Source organism: Colias croceus, chromosome 21 (genome assembly GCF_905220415.1).
Source record: "Colias croceus chromosome 21, ilColCroc2.1".
Lineage (NCBI taxonomy): Eukaryota > Metazoa > Arthropoda > Insecta > Lepidoptera > Pieridae > Colias > Colias croceus.
In genome coordinates this window covers 4,507,130-4,527,895 of record NC_059557.1, presented here as the reverse complement: position 1 = coordinate 4,527,895, position 20,766 = coordinate 4,507,130, and the positions used below count along the sequence as shown (strand labels likewise).

The 20,766-nt window shown below is 32.8% G+C and overlaps 1 protein-coding gene across 1 annotated transcript; it reads right to left on the bottom strand.

Annotated features, from left to right (window-relative positions):
- Positions 1-1,218: 1,218 nt before the first annotated feature.
- On the bottom strand, positions 1,219-20,317 carry LOC123701557 (hemicentin-1-like). The gene is made up of 26 exons (XM_045649068.1): positions 20,095-20,317; positions 19,120-19,352; positions 18,482-18,604; positions 17,870-17,965; positions 17,104-17,232; positions 16,299-16,467; positions 15,831-16,009; positions 15,668-15,749; positions 15,412-15,596; positions 14,768-14,991; positions 14,049-14,245; positions 13,381-13,565; positions 12,361-12,584; positions 11,190-11,386; positions 10,809-10,980; positions 10,401-10,501; positions 8,897-9,056; positions 8,052-8,173; positions 6,994-7,134; positions 5,882-6,022; positions 5,658-5,785; positions 4,642-4,863; positions 3,525-3,675; positions 2,682-3,385; positions 1,852-2,019; positions 1,219-1,586 (listed from the first exon to the last, which is right to left on the bottom strand). Exons 1-26 carry the CDS (start codon positions 20,315-20,317, stop codon positions 1,338-1,340), a joined length of 4,905 nt encoding a protein of 1,634 aa, XP_045505024.1. The 3' UTR covers positions 1,219-1,337.
- Positions 20,318-20,766: the final 449 nt, after the last annotated feature.

Genomic DNA, 20,766 nt, shown 5'->3' with positions numbered 1-20,766 from the left:
TGTCTGAGTATGGAGAGGGTATTCATTTTTTATGTAATCGTAGTTAGTATTGGTGTATTGCTCCACGAAAGTGTTAATATGGTCTACTATTAAGCTTGTTCAACACATGTCTACTTATATATTAACCCTTATTCAAACGCGAGCCTGTGGAGGAGTTAACAAAAAAGTAAGATACGTTCCTGGGTAATTTTGGGTCGTAGATTTCAAAAATGCACACAAAAGAGGGGTTAGTGGGGGGGGAAGTAACCTTTTTTTGGTGGGAAGTATATATCCCGTCATCTGTTCTCTCTTGTAAAAAGGTTGGAAAGGTGGGAACTATAGCTCCAAGTGTCCTAGTATGACACCAATATTTTCAAACACTAGCTAGTTGCCCTGACTCCACTTGTGAATTAAATATTATAGTAAAAAATTATATAGATCATATTTTTTAATAAAGCAGTTGAAAGTACTCATCAATGCAAGTTTCTTTTACTAAGGGAAGAATTCGGGAATTGAAAAATGAATGACTTCAACATAAACAAGGCATTTTTCTAAAACAAAATAAAAGCCAGATGTCTAATTATCTGATCAGGAAATAATGAATAATAATAAATAAGTTGCTTAAACCAACTAAAAAAGATTATTTAGACACACGGATTTTATATATAGAATTTCCGAATGTCGTGTGCAGTGAAGAACACTGGGATGATATCTTCCCACTTATAGACTTAATTTCAATCGACTCTACCAAGGTATAAACGAAAGATTCTGGGCATATTTTTACGTTTCACGCAACCGTAATATAGTCTAGTTTACATAGCTAAAACTCAAATCTACTTATCTAATTTTTTTTCAGCACTACACAAAAAACTAAAAAATAAAGGTCGTTTTCGGTGGCAAAATCACGTCACCTGAATTTGACGTGTGTTTACCATGACATGTAATAATTCTCTGAAAGGAGTTTCCATGAAAAAAAGTTCTCTGAAATGTTAAGATTGCGTAGATAAATAATACACTGCATTAGGATTAAGCATATAAAAATAAAACACGATTTACTTCAATCTGAGACGTGGGAAGTATAGCTCCCAGCGTTTTAATAAGGGTTAACTTTAGGTGCATGTAGTTTGTCAGGAATAACTCCCGTTCCACTTCATATAATGTTAATTTCATTCAATTCATTTAATCAGTTTAACAATGCAGAAATTACAAATGGTGCTATTATTAAAATAATAATAATCATTTAATAAAAATTCCTTATAATTCTTCGTCATAAACTTAAAATAACAATACGGATACAGTTCTATTAAAGTAATGATTAAAATTAAAAACTAATTGGCACAACAGTAAAACTTTACAATTCATACTAAAGTCCTTTTCACGCCCTTCAAGAATATTATACGATTAAATGCTTTTAAAAATTCCTTAATGCCGCAGATATAAGTGTAGCCTTTGCTGGGATCTTTCCAATCGGGGTTATGCATCCATTTCACATTGTCCGTGATATCCGGGCAAATCACGTAATCTTTTATTTCTTTAGGATCAAGTATATTTGGTGAATTGATCTGAATTACAGCAATAGCAGCGCGCAATATCTTACTATGTACTACCTGAAAATCGGGTAAAATACACAGTTCTTATTTTGTTATCATTAAAGGTAGTGTGTTCGATATTTGCAGAAAGTAATAACAGGAACTACTAAACTGATCTGAAATTTTTTCACCAGTAAGAGGTATGTGTTTTTTTATTGACGCATTTTTTTTTCTTAAATACAAAATATACCTACATCTATTTTTAAATCACATAAATGTTTAATTTTAATATATTATATTTCTTTGAAAACCTATAAATGTGTTATGTTCGTTTTGTATTTACCTTCCATAAAAGTTTCGGCATGAATTTAGTATTTCGAATTGCAACGGGCTTTTTAATTAATCCATACGATTCGAGTTCCAGTCGGTCATAAATGCCAGTCCATATTTCGAATTTCTCCCCATTTATCTTGGCCTTAGCTAGGATTCGTTCTTCTATCTGGTTCCAGTTCTAGAAATAATCGAAACAAGTTATACACCGAATTGACGTCATATTTGACTAAAATATATTATAATTTGATCAAAGAGCAACTATGGAGTTCTTGCCGGTTCTTCTCCAAAGGTACTGCTTTCCGAATCGGTGGTAAATGTTAAAAATATGTAATGACGATTTGAAAGTGCTTCTTAAAGAAGACTAATTGAATAAATAAATGTTTGAGTTTTTTTTTCTGAGTTTATTCCCGGCTAAATTTGTGTGGATTAATTTAAAGAATATCGAGTAACAACCACATATTATAACACAAAGAAATAGACCGAGGACCGGATCCGACCACAGATTTTTCCAAATGTCGTTTTATTTTCATTGCAGCTAGATTTGGAAAATCTTAATATTTATAATTCAGCCTTTACAGTAGCATATATTTATTAAAAATATACGGTCTTACTAATAAAATGTTACCCATTCGCTTTGCAATGGATTTGTTATTGCAATAGCCTGTCTTTTTTTATGATTGACGTTTCATGTGGGCCAGAGCAGGACACAGCCATGGTAGAAAATGGTAGTAATTTATCCATTGTTTAACTATTTATTAATAAGGCCGATACAGTATAGACTATAGAATACTTATCTGTACAGGTACCTAAATAACATACAGGAAATTACTATCTACTTACAGTACTACATGAAGTCCAATGAGGTACCACATTAATGTTATTGAAGGCAGCTGCTTCATAACTGGGATATAAATCTTGAGGATTTACTAATTGTCTTCTTATATAACAACATTTATTCGGGCACATGTCAAACCCAAAGGATTGTATGAAGAAATTTCTTTGCCAATCGCAATCATATACTTCAGCCTCGTCATTCGTGTATTTGCTGTTTTCGTATTCATAAGGTCTCACAGTACGATGTCCGAAATGATATATTTCATATCGTGCGTAAGTTGGTTCCTTGGTAACCACGTTAAAGCATACACTATACATGATTTGAAAAGTTGATACCAATTTAAATCCCACATTTATAATTTGATAATCGTCCAAATAGTTACATACTATATTCGGATTGCGAAGATGAGGTTTTGGTTCCTCACTACACTCCAAATCATACACATTTGTTGACGTGCCTATGATAGCTTTGTGTTTTATTTCAAATTGAGAGTCCGTTTTGCATTTAGCTTGCAAGCTGCTTACAAGTAAATTGCGACCGCGGAATTTAATATAATTATTGGGACATATAAAGGAAATTTTTTTATTTCCAGGTATGCGGATTAAATCGTTTTCCACATCATATTGTGTAATTGGAATAATAAATTTGTTGTTTTTCGAGAGAAACGGACGTTGCTTGCTTGAATACATTTTAATATCTATGACGCATTCTGAAAATAATCATAGAAGTTAATAATTCTCATAAAAAACCTCAATGTAGTTACATTTTGAATTGATGAAAAGTTTTTCATCAGGCACATAAAACTATTCATAAAAAATTTACTAACATCAAAACAACTAACATCTTACCATCACGAATTACTTTGAATTCCCTGAATTTTACATGATTTGTATTTGTGATAAAATTGTTGGTCACTTCACATCTATATGTGGCCTCATCATCTGCTCTCAATGTGTCCGTCAAATCGGGCAGTCTCTTCCCATTTTTATACCACGTAATCTGTTAATACGTTAATCATTTTTACTACTTTTTAATTATTTTTATAACAAACCTCTTCAATTTAATTGTACGTAAATCAAATCAAATCAAATAATTTATTGCATACTAGCTTCCGCCCGCGACTCCGTCCGCGCGGATGTCGGTCTTCGCGTGGACGGTTATTTCTCCATTTTGAGTACCTCTGTCAATAACATCTTATAAATATCTATTGGACCCAATTCCCAAATACGGCTAGGCCTATAATAATACGCAACGTGTGTTCGCGGTTCTACGGAACAACGTCTATGGATAAAACTGAAAAATTAAGATTAATTTTTTTCTACGTATTTTTCCAGGATAAAAAGTATCCTATTTTACGCCCAGGATAATAAGGTATAATTATACCAAGTTTCATCGAAATCGAACCGCTAGTTTTCACGTGATGCCTTCACATACAGACAGACAGACAGACAGACAGACAGACAAAAATTTTTTTAATCACATATTTGGGTTTGGTATCGATCCAGTAACACCCCCTGCTATTTATTTTTTCAATATTTTCAATGTACAGAATTGACCCTTCTACAGATTTATTATATGTATAGATTAATACATTTTACATATTAGAAACCTTATGCAGGTATTGCAGTACAATATTATACATTACATTAATATTGTCACATACATTTCAATTTTCCAATACATACATAGATTACAAATTAACCATAATAATAATATACAATTTAGATTTGTCCGGGATTATCTATAATATAAAAATGAATCGCAAAATGTGTTGGTAAGCGCATAACTCGAGAACAACTGAACCGTTTTCGTTAATTATTTTTTTATTACATTTATTGAAGTACGAGGATGGTTCTTATGGAGAGAAAACGTAAAAATGTACCACGGGCGAAGCCGGGGCGGACCGCTAGTACATTATAAATATCCGTAAATAACGATAAGCAATATTAAAAATAATATACCTACCGTTGGAGCAGGGGACCCTTTGGCTCTACAATCTAAATAGCTGTACATGACATATGTTCCGTGTGTTGGTAAGTCGTTGTAAAACTCTGGAGGAAAACACAACTTAATGTTTATTGCGAAATTTTCTGTTCCGCCTTCTGTATAGCTGATTCGGCATATATACGTCATTGCTTCATAGTCATACCCATTCAGCTTAAATGGATTCGTTATAAAATATTCATCCTGAAATTAAACATTTAATTAACCAGTTGCAATCCGCGTTTTCACCTGCGTGGCTCCTGCGTGATGATACATAGCTTATAGCCTTCCTCGATGAATGGGCTATCTAACACCGAAATAATTTTTCAAATCGGTTCAGTAGCTAGTTTCTGAGATTAGCGCGTTCAAACAAACAAACAAACTCTTCAGCTTTATATTATAGTATAGATAAAATACACAAATGAATAGAACAAAAACGCAAAAGTACCATCCGTTTCGCGAGTTAGCGGCCTGCCCGCTGTCACCTAAATTTTGAGATTTTGAAAGCAATAATTAGTTATCTTGGTTCTTCCGCGTATTTCCTTATTCCGGATCTCGTCGCGCGGAGAAATTTTCAGCCTTGCTCTCTGCATTGATCGTAGTGACTCTTATGCAGGGTGTCCCACTATCGGTATATTAAGCACGAAGGGACATGTAGTTTTACATACACTGATCACGTAAAAAAGATTTAAACAACAAAATTACGTTAAATTTTTTTTGCATAATCTTAAACGATACCTGACATGCGGGTGGCAAAGTTGGGCGGGCTACTTGTTAGGGATATACACATAGAGTTTTAAGAATTTTTGAAATTTTTCATCTATTTGAAAAAAAAAATGTGTCTGGAATTTTATAAGAATTTTTTACATACCTACTCAGCGTATGCAAAACTCCTTTGAGCTTAGTATACCGACGGTGGGACACCCTGTATAATTTTATCAGCTTTATTTTTTACCTTCACATGGTGAGAATGTCGTCGAGTTTTTTGTAGTATTTACCTTTATAAACCAGACTATTTTGCTGTCTCTCCTTTTATATTTATCCTGAAAGTCAGTGCTGCACCAAAGTTCTTTTGGTTTATCTTTTTCTATACATAACTCCTGTACACTTCCAATTGTGGGTTTTCCTGTTATTTATTATTTAATTAATGATCATAGAATAAAGAAATACTTCAATATTCAACTTAGTAAGAAACTGAGAAACAATTATAAATTCTACTCACTTAAAACCTGGACTTCATAATCTTCAGATGCCGTGCCTACTGTATTAGCTGCTATACAAGTATATTTGCCACTGATTTCAGTAAAATCATTTACATCATATATAATTAACAAGTTGCCTTCGGTCATAAGATTATTAGTACCTAAAAAAATTGAATGTGATAAATTTTTCAATCGGCAAGCAAGCAATCAAGTTAATATAAGTTTAAATAACCAGATTGAAAGGATCTACTCCTCATTAAGACCAGGCACTCTAAAGTAATTTCTGGCAATGAGAGACCGGTTAGACCGCTACGGTGCTAGACGCTAACACAGCCGAAATAAAGTTGAATATCGCGTGCGCTCTATGATCGCGTTCGAGCTCTAAACTAAATCTCGTAAGTCTATTCTCTATCTATATATCGTATCTCTCCATTCTTATTTCTAAAGTAATATTTGATCTAGAGAAAAAATATCTAGGGATTGGATAGTAAACTATATTTTCTTGCTGTTAACATTTATTTTAGACATAAAGTCCAAGTAAATCTTTAAAAAAAATATGTAAGTAATAATCCTTAAAAAAAGGCATAATTTTTGAACAAAAAATGAATCGAACGAAAATGTTACAATTGCGTAACTGTCTCGTACATGGAAAGAAAAAGACCCAATAAATCATAATATACTAAAGTTCCATTTTGATTATGTCTATATGATATATGATATTTTCAGTATCTCCCGGTCTATCATAACTTCATAGGTTATATTATAAAGCGGCATACACGTACGATCTGTTTGAAGCTTATTGAGCTTGTTTGCGTTTAGTCGGTTACGTTGACTCTTTTCGGTTAATGGTTTAAATCTATTTTTCGCTTCTACATTTATATTTTATTTTAAACACTTAATTGTCCTGCCAATATAACAATAGTACCTAGGTACAATAAAAAGTTAAACTAGGACATACAACACAGAAGGCGGCCTTATTGCTAACAAGTAATCTCTTCCAGGCAACCAACATCTTGTGTGAGAAACAATAAATATTATATATGTATTACAAGCACATTAATGGATGGAATGTATCATGTAGGGCATAAACAAGAAAGAATTACTAAAATCTCAATAAATAAATACCACTTACCTATAGCAAGATCGGCTCCGTTTTTTTGCCATGTAACTGTTGGCTTTGGGTTACCAAAAGCTTCACAACGTATGTGCAGCCTTTTATCCTCAATTACTGCATTAATCATTTTATTAGGTGGTTTTACTATCCAAGGCGGAACTGAAACATTTATTTATTTATGCAACTGAAACGAGTTAACTAATTTTAACTTTTTCAAACGAAGTTTCTTATTTAAGGTACGCTAGGCCAGGCGAGTATTAAGAAAAATCCTTACGACACTTTTGCAAAATGTGCAAAATCACAGTGTAAAATGTTAAAATTTGAAATTGCCGCCTTTTCAGTCAATGTCACTTTAATTGTATAAACTACTAGATTTCCGCCCGCGGCTTCGCCCGCGTTTGCAAAGGAAAACCTGCATAGTTCCCGTTCCCGTGGGATTTCCGGGATAAAAACTATCCTATGTGTTACTCCAAGTTACCCTCTATATGTGTGCTAAATTTCATTGTAATCGGTTCAGTAGTTTTTACGTGAAAGAGTAACAAACATCCATACATCCATACAAACTTTCGCATTTATAATATTAAGTAGGATCTGTTGTTATCTATTATCTGTGGTTCTTTTTCTTGTTCCTTTTTTGCGTCTTTTCTCGAGACTGTACCTACTGTGTAATGTGTATCCTACTTAAACATATTTAATAAAACAAAGTTGTTAATCAACAAGTATATCGTTTATTTATTTTCACTCTCACATTTTGAATTCATTGTATAGGTATCTAATTAATAAATCGCGTTTAAAAACCATTGAAACATTTAATTTATAAAATTGACATGAGAACGTAAACAACTATTTGTACACCCGGCTTTGCTGAATATACTTTTTTTTGTCATTTTTCAATTTCATTTTTTATGAAAATTGGAGCGGTCACAAATCGAGCAAACTTAAAATAATTCCAAGTCATTCTTGCGTTATACATGTTGTAACTAGCACGACATTGATCTTTATAAACTAAGGGATCAAGTACAAATCCAATGGAAAAAAATCTGTATTTTTCAAACTCTTCAGCTCAATATTATTACCTCCAACAAAAACCTTATAGGTGATCGACATTTGTTCTCTTCCATTGCTCGCATTACATATATAATATCCTTCTTTATTAATATCATCACCAGTTAGGACCAAATTATTGCCATTCTTTGACCTGAAACGAAATTGAGTAATTTAATGGATATTTAATGAATTTCCATTTGACCGCCTCCTTGGTTTGGTTGACGCGTGAGCGTAGCACCGAGGGGTGCTCAGTTCGATTCCCGGTGGAGAAGAAGAAAAAAAAATGTCTTGGTCTGGCAGGACACAGAAGGCTGATCATCTAATTGTCCCTAAATAAAATCGATCAATGAAACAGATATATAATGCATCTGCCCCATACCCCACTAGGGGACATGGGACTTCACTTTAATGAATTTCCATTAGTAAACAATAAACATATTATGAGTATCTATGTGTGTTCTTAGAGCCTAGAAATTATGAATATTTCTAGGCTCTACAAATGTTTACACTTACATTTATTTTGTTAATAAAATTTAATCTTTGTGCCTGCTGGTATTTGTGTAAATTTGCATGGTAATTTGATGATGCATAATAAAATATATATTTGGTACTATGTCATATGTCACATAAGCTAGGAGGCCACCGATCCCTACTTAATGAAAGACCCTATACAATGTTTTAATTCCCATGAAAACTGTATGATACAATATATTTGTACGATTGTTATAATTTCATACAAGTAAAGAAACATATTATGTTGTTATTATACGATAAGCAATTTTAGTTTTAAGAGTTGTTAAATTATGTTTTATTTATTGGAAATTATAAATAAAAATAAAATAAAATCTGTCAAAATAACATAATGGTCACTTACTTATCAGTGTTAATTGCTGCATATGTTTTAGAGTCAAAACTAACATAATTCCATTGAACAGTAGGTTCAGGGACCCCTCCTGCGTTGCATTCTAAAGTTTTAGTATCACCAATACGCAAATGTATTTCGGCGTTTTGTGGCGGCGTTATGAAAAGAGGAGCTGAAAAATATAAAAAAAATGTAAAGGGTTATCATTTATATTAAATATTAGTTAGGCTTTATCCGGGCTAAACTGTACTTTATAGGGCGTCGAGTTGAGAGTCTTTTTGTAGTTATGAGAGTATTTTTGTAGTTATGTAGTTATTATTGTCCTATGGAACCTATAGTCGAGCCAATTTAATAGGCAACATTTGACGTCTATCAATTTTATCATCGAAGAGAGGTAACCTGCTTAAAAACATCGATTAAAGAGAATTAATCGATACGGATTTGAAACATTTGTCAATCGAATTTATTAATTTATGATGATTTTTATTCACAAGTAATCAATGCATTCGATTCTAGATGTCAGATTTCGATTTTTAGAGTAACGTCTCTGGTATTTAAAAAGAAAAAAGGTTTATTGACACAAAATTGTAGCGACGTCAGTTCTTCAATTCAGAAATTGTTTATTATGTTTAGTATGGTTTATCAGTAAAATGAAATCTTAAAATTACTTGTATCGGTCATTATTATTATAAATATGTAATCATAATTGAAAAAAGTTAAGCAAATGTGCAGTTCTAACAAAACGAAATATCATGTTATTCTATGTCGTCGTTACTAGGTTACGTTGTTGAATTTTGTTGAACTGTCAAATGTTGCCTATTAAAATGGCTCTACTATAAATCTGAAATTTCATTTGACGGAAACTTTTAGATTTTGAGTTACGAATTTTTGAAAATCGGAAAATTTCTATAGAAAGTTACGCCATTTTTATTTTGTTACTTGACAATGCCAAATTTGGCGATTTCGAGACGCTCCGACGTTACGACTCTGAACTCGACGCCCTATAAAGTACAGTTTTACCTTTATCCGTAATATTAAATAATATTGAAAGATTCGTTTGAATTTAATAATAATGTGCTGTGATTCTAAACTACTACGCAATTGGTGAAGTCAGTTGATACTTAATAAATTACAGTCAGTCCCCAACTAAAAAGTAAGGGTAGTTGGGTCAAACGTCGAATTAACAACGTCAAAGTACCGACATACATGACTATGCCACCGTAGCACAAAAGCTTTTTAATAAGCTTCTTCAGTGACCGACGGCCTCCTTGGTACAGTGAATGATGCATGAGCGTAGCACCCAGGGGTCCTGGGTTCGATTCCCGGTGGAGACGAAGACAAAAAATAATGTCTCAGTTTGGCTGACACAGAAGGCTGATCACCTTGTCCCTAAAGAAAATCGATCAGTGAAACAGATGCATAATGCATTTGCCCCTTACCCCACTAAGGGACATGGGACTTCACTCTTCAGTATCTTATGTAGTCCACCAATTCAAACTTGTAATGGAATACTTACCAAATTTTTTTACTTCCACATTATAAATTATATTATTATTGCCGACGACACCCACAATTTCACATCTGAATTTCCCGGTGTCTTTTGGTTTTGATAGGAAGCTGAAAAGAGGCTGGTTTATCATTTTAAATATTTGAAATGACCATATACCACTTAACAATATTTAGAATTAGCTTTCCGCCCGCGGCTTTGCCCGCGTTTTCAAAGATAAACCCGCACAATTCCCGTTCTCGTGGGAATTCCGGGATAAAACCTATCCAAGTTAGCCTCTATATGTGTGCCAAAGTCCATTGTTATCGGTTCAGTAGTATTTGCGTGAAAGAGTAACAAACACACATTACACATACACATCCATCCTCACAAACTTTCGCATTTATAATATTATAGTAGGAAGTAGGGTGGACTAACCTTAAAGTATGATTGTCATGAATAAGATATCTTGCTCCATTCACAATTTCTTTATCATTGAAATACCAGCGCACGCGAGGCTTGGGCCAACCTCTGACGACACAATCCAAGTTCACTATCGTAGCCGGCGCCTTTATTAGTGTTGTTTCTTTTGGTGTAAATTGCGGAGGTTCTAAAACAAACCACATGAGCGATAAATCAAATATGTAAACTGATTACCATACAAAGCAAAATTCACAAAATACAGTAATTTGCAGTAGAATTTTCAATTTAGAACCTCCCTTCGTTGAATGTATCGGTGATCGGATATATTAAATTTCATAACATCTGCTTCATGAATACTATCACGTTAGAATAATAACCTATTTTAAATTTACTTACCAGTTACTTGCACCTCAACTTTGTGCTCATCACTTCCTACAGAATTTTCCGCGACACATTTATAAAAGCCAGCATTATCTGTATTCAAATTGTCTATGTGCAAGTTTTCACCTGTACTTGATAATTTTACGTATGCAATATTTTTTAGTTGCTTGAAGTACCAAGTGACGACAGGCTTTGGTTTACCTTTTATAACTCTGAAATAAAATTTGACAATACAAAAATTGGAGGTAAAACAAATAACGCTGCGAAAACATGGGAAGCTCAGTTGCTATGTCCGCAGTTCGGAATTTGCACAGTTGTAAGTTTATTCAATACTGTGTCTTCAACTTATGGTTTCAGTTACATTTACCGCAAAATTTTTCGAGTATGTCTCAATTGAAATTAATTAGACACTAAAAGTGTCTACATCTGCGCAAGCATCCCTGCTTGTGAAGGTTTGTTTCCCAAACAAGAAACACAAAATTGCTAAAGAAACGGATAATTCTTACGATGGTGGTTGTGATACTAAATCATGCCCGTTAAGCTTGATTATTGATGACAATTACTAAAACACCTGCACTATGAAAATATCATTAACATGACGTCACAATGATTTGTATAAATGTATAGTGCTTTTATAGTAAAAGAAAGAAGAAATTCATTTATGGCTATAAATGAATTTCTACCTTCTTTTATTGCACTTGAAAGTTGAAGTTTGCTTAAAGTAATATGATGGATAAAGTAATAGGATGAAGACAAAGTTTTTTTTTTAAGTTTAGGAAAAAAAATATTGAAGTATATTTTCTAGTTAGAAGAACTATCTAGAGAACTACATAATTATTATAACTGTAATGGCCTTGTTTAATATTGATTATCATTACTTTGGATCAACCCATGTACATGGGATATTCGTATCTCATACTAAATGTATGGGAGGGTTTCAAGTTAATTTTTTAGATATTTCTCGTTTTATTTTTAAAAATGTATTATGGCCATTTTACTCATTAGGTTAAATACTTTCGATATCAGTTTAAAGTTTTTTGATATCTGTAATAGTTACGGAAAAATCGCCTGTGCACACTTAACGATTACACCCTGTATAGGGCTGTTTTTAAGTAGCTATGAATTAATTTCTTCATGCTTTTACTTTACCATACTTGAGAGTTGAAATTTGCTTAAAGTAATATACCTGCAATCTATATCAGTGCTTTCATCTTTGTTTTTGAAGTATTCTTTAACAGTTTTATCAACAACTGGTATTTCTTTGGGAGAAACATAATCAATAGACTCAGACTTAGTGCCTTGTCCATTAGTTGCGGTGCATTTAAAGATATTATCCTCTTTGCTTTCAGTGTTCAGAACAGTATTTGTTTTTATTATGGGATTACTTTCATCGTAATTAACGACGAAAACCTAAAAAGTTATAACAAACATGACTATTAACATTACATCGAAATTGATTATTCTCCATTTAAACTTATTTTTACGAAAAATTCTAATTTGATCGTCTTTTATTTCTAACGCTTCTCTTGACAAAAAGTGTAAGGGCGTTAGTACACCTACGCATTCGCGTGCGGCAGCGAAACAACGAAAAAACTGTCAGTCAGTAGTATGTCAGGTTTTCGCATATGATATGTCTCACTCTAGCACATAGATAGATGAAATAGTTGCGTCCTTGTCAGTATTGTTTCGCAAGGAAGTGCGAAATGGCCATTTCACAGACGCATACGTTTCGCTAGTGATGTTTCGCATCGCAAAGCGTCAGATCGCGTTCTGTCGGTGAGGACAGATTTTTGCGCCATGGATGCCGAAAATACTGAATTATTTTTGCATTCTATTCGAGATTATCCCGTATTATACGCAATTGGACACGCAGATTATAAAAATACGTACAAAAAAGAGGTAGCATGGAGAAAACTTCAAACATGGAGAAAATTACAATGGCATATCACTGCGAAAAAGTTGCGAAAACATTGCTGTGTACTAACGTTCCGCAGATATTTCACTACGCAGTAGTTCCGCAGAGATTCGCTGCCGCATACGAATGCGTAGGTGTACTAAAGGCGTAAAACGTTTCAAGCGTATTAAAATCTAATTTGCAGTTTAAACTTAAACATAATTATCGAGGAAGAAATAAAAATTGTTAAGACATTAAATTTAAAATATGTAAAAATTGTAAATTTGTAGATATCATTCTACAGATACTTACACTAAACGTGTTACCGTGCTTATCCATCCATTCTATATCTGGTTTAGGATTACTGCTAACTATGCACTCTATTGAAACTTTTCCATTGTCATCAGAATTCACAATTTTTATTTCGTCTATATTTGGAGCCATCTCTATAGTAGTTTCCGTGGTTGACGTCATTTCTTGTGTGGTACTTTCTACAACTGTGAAATAGTACTCAATCTTTAGATATTATAATCAAACATGCAGGGAATGAACAAGTCAGGATATTATGTATATGTAGAAACCATTATATTCAAAATTTATTGAGTCTTTTTCTTACGCGCACAGCGTTTATTAGATTAGAGTAGTACTCAATGGTAATAAAATATCTGTAAAACATAATAATTTTAATAAAGGTAAACTTATACCATGCTACAACAGTACAACTACAAGCCAAAACCCGTATTGACAAGCCAATACGACATCTAAAATCTATTTCGACTGCCCTATTCTTACTGATAAAACCATTCATTTTAATAGACCAGATTACCCTCATATTTAAAATCACAAAAACTCGCATAAATTTAATACATTTTCTGGACATAATTTTCATGAATATTAATTATTTCATTTAACTATTTATTGTTTTATAGATGGAATGTAAAGTACTATAATCTTACTAACACTTTTAGAAATTTACTTACCAGTTACTTGCACCTCAACTTTGTGCTCATCACTTCCTACAGAATTTTCCGCGACACATTTATAAAAGCCAGCATTATCTGTATTCAAATTGTCTATGTGCAAGTTTTCACCTGTACTTGATAATTTTACGTATGCAGTATTTTTTTGTTGCTTGAAGTTCCATGTGACGACAGGCCTTGGCTTACCTTTTATGACTCTGAAATTAAATTTGATAAAATAAAAATATACTACGAAAACATAGACACTTTTGATACCAAAACGGTACACCATAGGTTCCTGTGCCCCCAGTTCGGCATCCGCACAATAATTGTAAGAAATATAAGTAATACTGTATCTTCAACTCATGGTTAAAGTTACATTTACCGAACACTTTTCGAGTATGTCTCGATTGAAAAATTATGAAACTAAAAGGGTCTACGTCTGCACAGGAAAAGCAGATTGTGAAGGCTAGTTTCCTAGACAAATACCACAATTATGTGTGCACACCGCCTAAAGGGTGTTACAGAAATGGGTGATTGTAATGGTGATGCTTGTGATACTAAATCTTGCCCGTTTAGCATGATTATTATTAATGACAATGAAAAAATTGTTAAAATTACACAAGCATTTCATCACAATTATTTATACTATAGGGCTGTTTTTAAGTAGCTATGAATTAATTTCTTCATTCTTTTACTTTACCATATTTGAGAGTTGAAATTTGCTTAAAGTAATATACCTGCAATCTATGTCAATGCTTTCATCTTTGTTTTTGAAGTATTCTTTAACAGTTTTATCAATAACTGGTAGTTCTTTTGGAGAAAAATAATCAATAGACTCAGACTTAGTGCCTTGTCCATTAGTTGCGGTGCATTTAAAGATATTATCCTCTTTGCTTTCAGTGTTCAGAATAGCACTTGTTTTTATTATGGGATTACTTTCATCGTAATTAACGTCGAAAACCTAAAAAGTTATAACAAACATGACTTTATTGTTAAATCATTACACACACATTAAATTCATCATCAAAATTCATCATTACAATCACATTAAATCGAAATTGATTATTCTCCATTTAAACTTATTTTTACGTAAAATTCTAATTTGATTGTCTTTTATTTCTAACGTTTCTCTTTTAGACAAAAAGCGTAGAACGTTTCAAGTGTATTCAAATCTAATTTGCAGTTTAAACTTACACATAATTATCGAACGAAGAAATAAAAATTCGTAAGACATTAAATTTAAAATATGTAAATTGTATATTTATAATCTGTATATTTTTATATATTTAACCCCACATAAATCATCAGTGTAACGATTAGGCCCAAAGTCCTATGGGAGTTCGTCATTCTCCTTTGTAGATATCATTCTACAGATACTTACACTAAACGTGTTACCGTGCTTATCCATCCATTCTATATCTGGTTTAGGATTACTGCTAACTTTGCATTCTATTGAAACTTTGCCATTGTCATCAGAATTCACAATTTTTATTTCATCAATATTCGGAGCCATCTCTATACTACTTTCCGTTGTTGACGTTGTTTCTTCTGTTGTAATTTCTGTAACTGTAAAAGAGTGTTCAAAGAAATAATCAAACATGACGATAATAGCAAGGTAGTATCTTAAAAAAACTGACCAGGAGTGACTTTGGCTGGTTCAATCGTCGGTAAGGCAACTCTCGTAATTTCTTCATTGGTACTTTTAAATTTTCCTACAACCTGAAAACGATTTAAATAATAAATTACGCAGTCATTTCTTATTCGGCATAATTATGTTGCTGCAATCTTAAGCTTACTTACAGCAATTTTAAAAGGTTGATTTGGAGGCATGAACTCGTCTGTCACATAGAACTTTTCGCTGAGCGAACTTAATTTTAAATTCATTATTATGTTCCCTGAAACATCACGAATTTGGGCAGTGTGCAGTTCGACTTCATCGTCTTGTTTTGTTATTTGTATTGATAAATATTCTTTTCCACCTGTAATATAATGAGGATAATTGTGATAATATTATAAACTAAAGGTGCCTGAAAAGTAATGTTTTTTAGAATAGGTGGAGCTCCCTCTGAGAGTCGATTTTTTCTTATTTAGGACCCAAAATTGTTCAGCAGTTCTTGAGTTATAAGTGTAAGTAAGTTATGAGCCTGAAACTGAACCTGATACCTATGCATATAACATTTCTTAGTAACAAAATATTACTCCAAATCATACACCAAGTCCCTAAGAATAACCCATGTTTCTTAAAGAACATTTAATTATTATCAGTACCTGAAGTAGGACGGTATACAGTTTTATCCATGGAATTAGCTGGAATCTGTGAGAATCCATATTGGAATGCAAAGTTACATGCTGCGTTTATACTAAGATCCGCTTCTTTACCATTTACTTCCACTTTCGCTATGTACTCTTCACTGACTACGTTTACCATTTTCAGAATCTGAAACATTTCAATATCATAAAATTTACTTTTTATTTTACGCCTAAGTAATTTTTTATTACATATTAGCAAAAATTAGCTTCTTTCCATCGCACAACTTAATCCGTGCGGTTGCGAAAATCATTTCAACAATGAAATGATAAACTATAATTATCATCTGTTAGTAGTTAGCCGAATTTTAGCTATTTAGAATTGCACTGATTACATATCGCCCACGTTCCCTTTACGTTCAAGGTCGCGTAACACAGTTTTGACCGCGCAAATATTATAATATCTATGTTCTATGTAAGGTTCGTTAACCATATTATGTTCTTGTAAAATAATGCTTTTCATATATTTGGGAACCAAAAAAGAGATAAACACACAATGTTTCTAAAATTTTTTCTCTTACAATTCGTTTTCTTCAATATCTACCACACCAGCTTGTTACCTGTGGATTCGCCCGCGTGCTCAAAGGGAATTTTCTCGGGCATGAAAGAAGTTATTAGATATTAAGTTAAATTTATATACAGCTTTACATGCAGACTATAGTTTTACGATAAAGTGTTTCCTAATGATGTTTTCCTTCATCATTACGAGCAGTGGTAATGTTATAACATGCAGAGATAAATTATTGGATTATAAGTAGTCACTTACCAGGGTCTCGCTTAGTGTAACCAACACACTGGTCATTACTTCGGTTCCGTTAGAGAAGAATACTTTTAATTGAGGCTTATCACCAGTTAATGATAGCGTTATTTCGTTTAATTTATTATCCACTAAAAACTGCAAACATATTGATACAAGTAATAACTGCGTTAAAAACAACCGACTTCAAACTTGCACTTGCAAAATTTACAAATACCTACAGACAAAAATGTTCATAAAATAAAGAAAGAATCACGTAAATCGGTTCAGAAACCTCGGAGTAATCGGCGTACATACATAAAAAAAAAAACATACCGGCCGAATTGATAACCTCCTCCTTATTTTTTGAAGTCGGTTAAAAATGAAGTGAAGGTCAATTTTATTTATCAATTTAATATACCACACCAAGTAAAATATTTACAATAATACAAAATGGATTAACATGGTAGGTACATAAGGCGGGCTTATCACTTATCGGGTGCTTCGTACATTAAAAAAATGCATTTGATCAAAGACGTAATAATTCAAGGGATAGACAGGACACAAACATAAATTTATCGGCTAATTAAAGTACTTAATTAATATATTTCTTGAATAACCCATTGAGCCCCGAGCGGCCCGATCGGTCGACGACACAATAGATTTTCTATTGTGTCTGTGATTTGACAAGTTAAGCCTGAGTTAACAAGCAATTATTTTTGTCGTTAATTTTTTTTTCAAAAACTTCCAATAAATAAAATAATAAAGGGTACATACTGATATCTCGATTACTTACCCGAAGCTCGAATTTTCGCTGGTCTTCCGAGAAGAAATGTCGTTGACTCACCAAACATTTTGTAGTTTTAATTGAGTCTATTATATAATCGATAATCTATAAATATAATACACATTGTAAATATACTATGTATATGTATGTGTTATAGTCAAACCCCGAAACACAATCTCCTCGCGGAAGAACTGGTTTATGTTAGGTTTGGCAAAAGCCATCGGGCAATCCTCAAAATACATTTTAATTTCACCCTTTGACTGAAGTCAGGTCTCGGGTGTAGACGAATGCGGCATAGGCATCGCACGCACATTAAGACGCCTTAGCTAAGCGACTGACAAAAATTGTTTAGTAAAAGGCCGAAATATTACATTCATTTGGGCTTTGACAAAGTCATTATGCCAGACCTGAGGTTTGATCAGTCCAACCTAGGAGTGCCCGGATTTGACTAATCACCCTAAAACTTAAAATATTTGATAGATAATGAAAAAAATATTTTTTAAAGAAAGTCAAGGCAAATTTTTAAAGAAAGTCACAGAAACGACAACACCTGTTCATGATTATTACATATTATTTCAATACTTCAGAAAGAAGTGTACAGTTAATAAAATAGGTACTAACATTTTTGATCTCATTCTTTTCTACGTTGAATACTTGTCCTCCAGTCGCATTGGCCAATTTATTATAGACTTTATAATGCTCGCAACTTCGACACTTACAATCACCGGTTAATAAGAACGTCACCTAAAAATTAAATAGGTATATTTTTTATATATGAAAAAGACATTAAAAAATAGGTAATAAATAAAAATAGTTTATTTCGATTATAAATTTTACACCAATGGAGAAGTAGGGCCATAGTATGTTAAACATTTATTTCAAGATTAAATGTCCGCCCGCGGCTCCGCTCGTGTTCCTGTGGGATTTCCACGATCTTATTCTGGGTCTTCTAGAGTCTAGACTCTAGTACATATTAAATTTCATTATAATCGGCTCAGTAGGTAGTATTTGCGTGAAAGTATAACAAACATCCATCCTCACAAACATTCTCATTTATAATATTACAGGATTTAAAAAAGTTCAACGTTAAATAATAATTTTGATTCTTTTTTTTTTCTTAAGAACCAAACCTATGAGACGTTTGATATTATTGAAAAACGGATCGCCCATTGCGAGTGTTAATTTTTAAACAGGTTTTACACTTGGACACCTGTAGAAATAATATTTAAAAAATATAACGATTATTTTTACAAACAAACCTTCGTTGAAAATACTGAAGCCAATGTTTCAACATCATCATACTTATGATAGTCTTCTGCAGATGCATCCGTAAATACGTAAACAAAAGAATTCGGATTACTCGATTTGATTCCCAATGAAATACCTGTCATTGCCATTTCTGGGCATGTTGCTAAGCCTCCATCGACGTCTATCTCATCAAGTGCTTCCATAAATTCATCTTCATGGGTTGTTTTTACACGAAATTGAACCCCTGCCAAACATTACTGTAGATGAATGACGTATCTTTTGACCCACCTATTCTTTTGGATAGTCGGGTTATACGCCAACAGTATAGTAAATCCGCAACGGCTGGATAACCCGCTCTCTTTCACTCACACAAATGAAATAGATTACATCTCGCTCACTTTCCTACATGAGTCTGGCATTTGCCCGATTTTCTTATTGCCATTTTTAGTGTATACAACGTATCACACATAACTATTTAGTAAGGTGTGTTAATACGCAATGAAGCTACTAACTTCTAATTCAACTAGTTTTCTAGTTGATCAAAATTCCTTTAGAAATGAAATTTTTCATATCGGCAAAAAGTACGTAGCAAGAAGAAATGGGCGAAATTAAAAAAAAATACAAGTTTGTTGCATTTTAGTTACCAGAACAACTATTTTTTTTTGGTAAGTACCAGCTGTTGCCGTTTTCCATAAAGTGAGCATGAAAATGATTGTTAAATGATGGTGCGAGTCAATTTGCTAGAAAAATAATGAAAAAATTGATTAAATTGATGCTCAAAAATTTAACCGGCCATGCTAGCTTAACTTTCGATTTCTAACGGTTAGATTTAAATAAATTTGTTGATAACCGGAACTTTATAAGAAATTTAAGTTTAGTTTATCGTCAAAATATATAATATTTACGATAATAGCAATCGGTGAATTTTGATTAACTAAGTACCTAAAAAGTAATTCTATGAAACCATTATTAGGTACTTAACTGACCTGGATCATTGAAGGTAACCAAAACAAAATTGTCTATATCAGAGTTTTTAGTATTTAACACAGCTTCAAACACTTCTTTAGTTCTTAACTTAACTTGATCTATTTCATCTTTCATAGAAGCGGTATCGTCAATAACAAAAGTTAAGCTACTTTTCAATTCACTACTCACTGCTTTTATTGCAAATAAAATTATTGTAACAGAAAATTCCAGAATTAAATTCATAGTGATAACTTTATTAAAATTTGAATCAAATCGGCCGCGCGCCGGCCGGGAGTGTCTATTTTTCCCGATTGCGCACCACTTATATAAAATGTCAATTTATTCTGTCAAATCAGTCTCGACCTCGGTTTTGACTCGCATTTATGATAAAATTGACGTATGCATTAAAAATTACATTAGAGATATTGTATATTTAAACTGATGACGTTGTTATTTAGGTTGTGTATAGTGTAAATTGCTTGATGAAGTTCTAGTAGGTACACTATATGTTGTCCTCAATGATGTTCCATGGCTTAGGAGGAAAATCTCAAGTGTCACAGATAATAATATTATAATACTAGTTTGTACAAAATTAGAATAACTTACCTGCCAACGTCGAAAATAAAAAATTCCGAAACCTAGAATCTAGACGTTTGCTTTTCGCACTTAATGAAATATTATTTCTTTTAGAT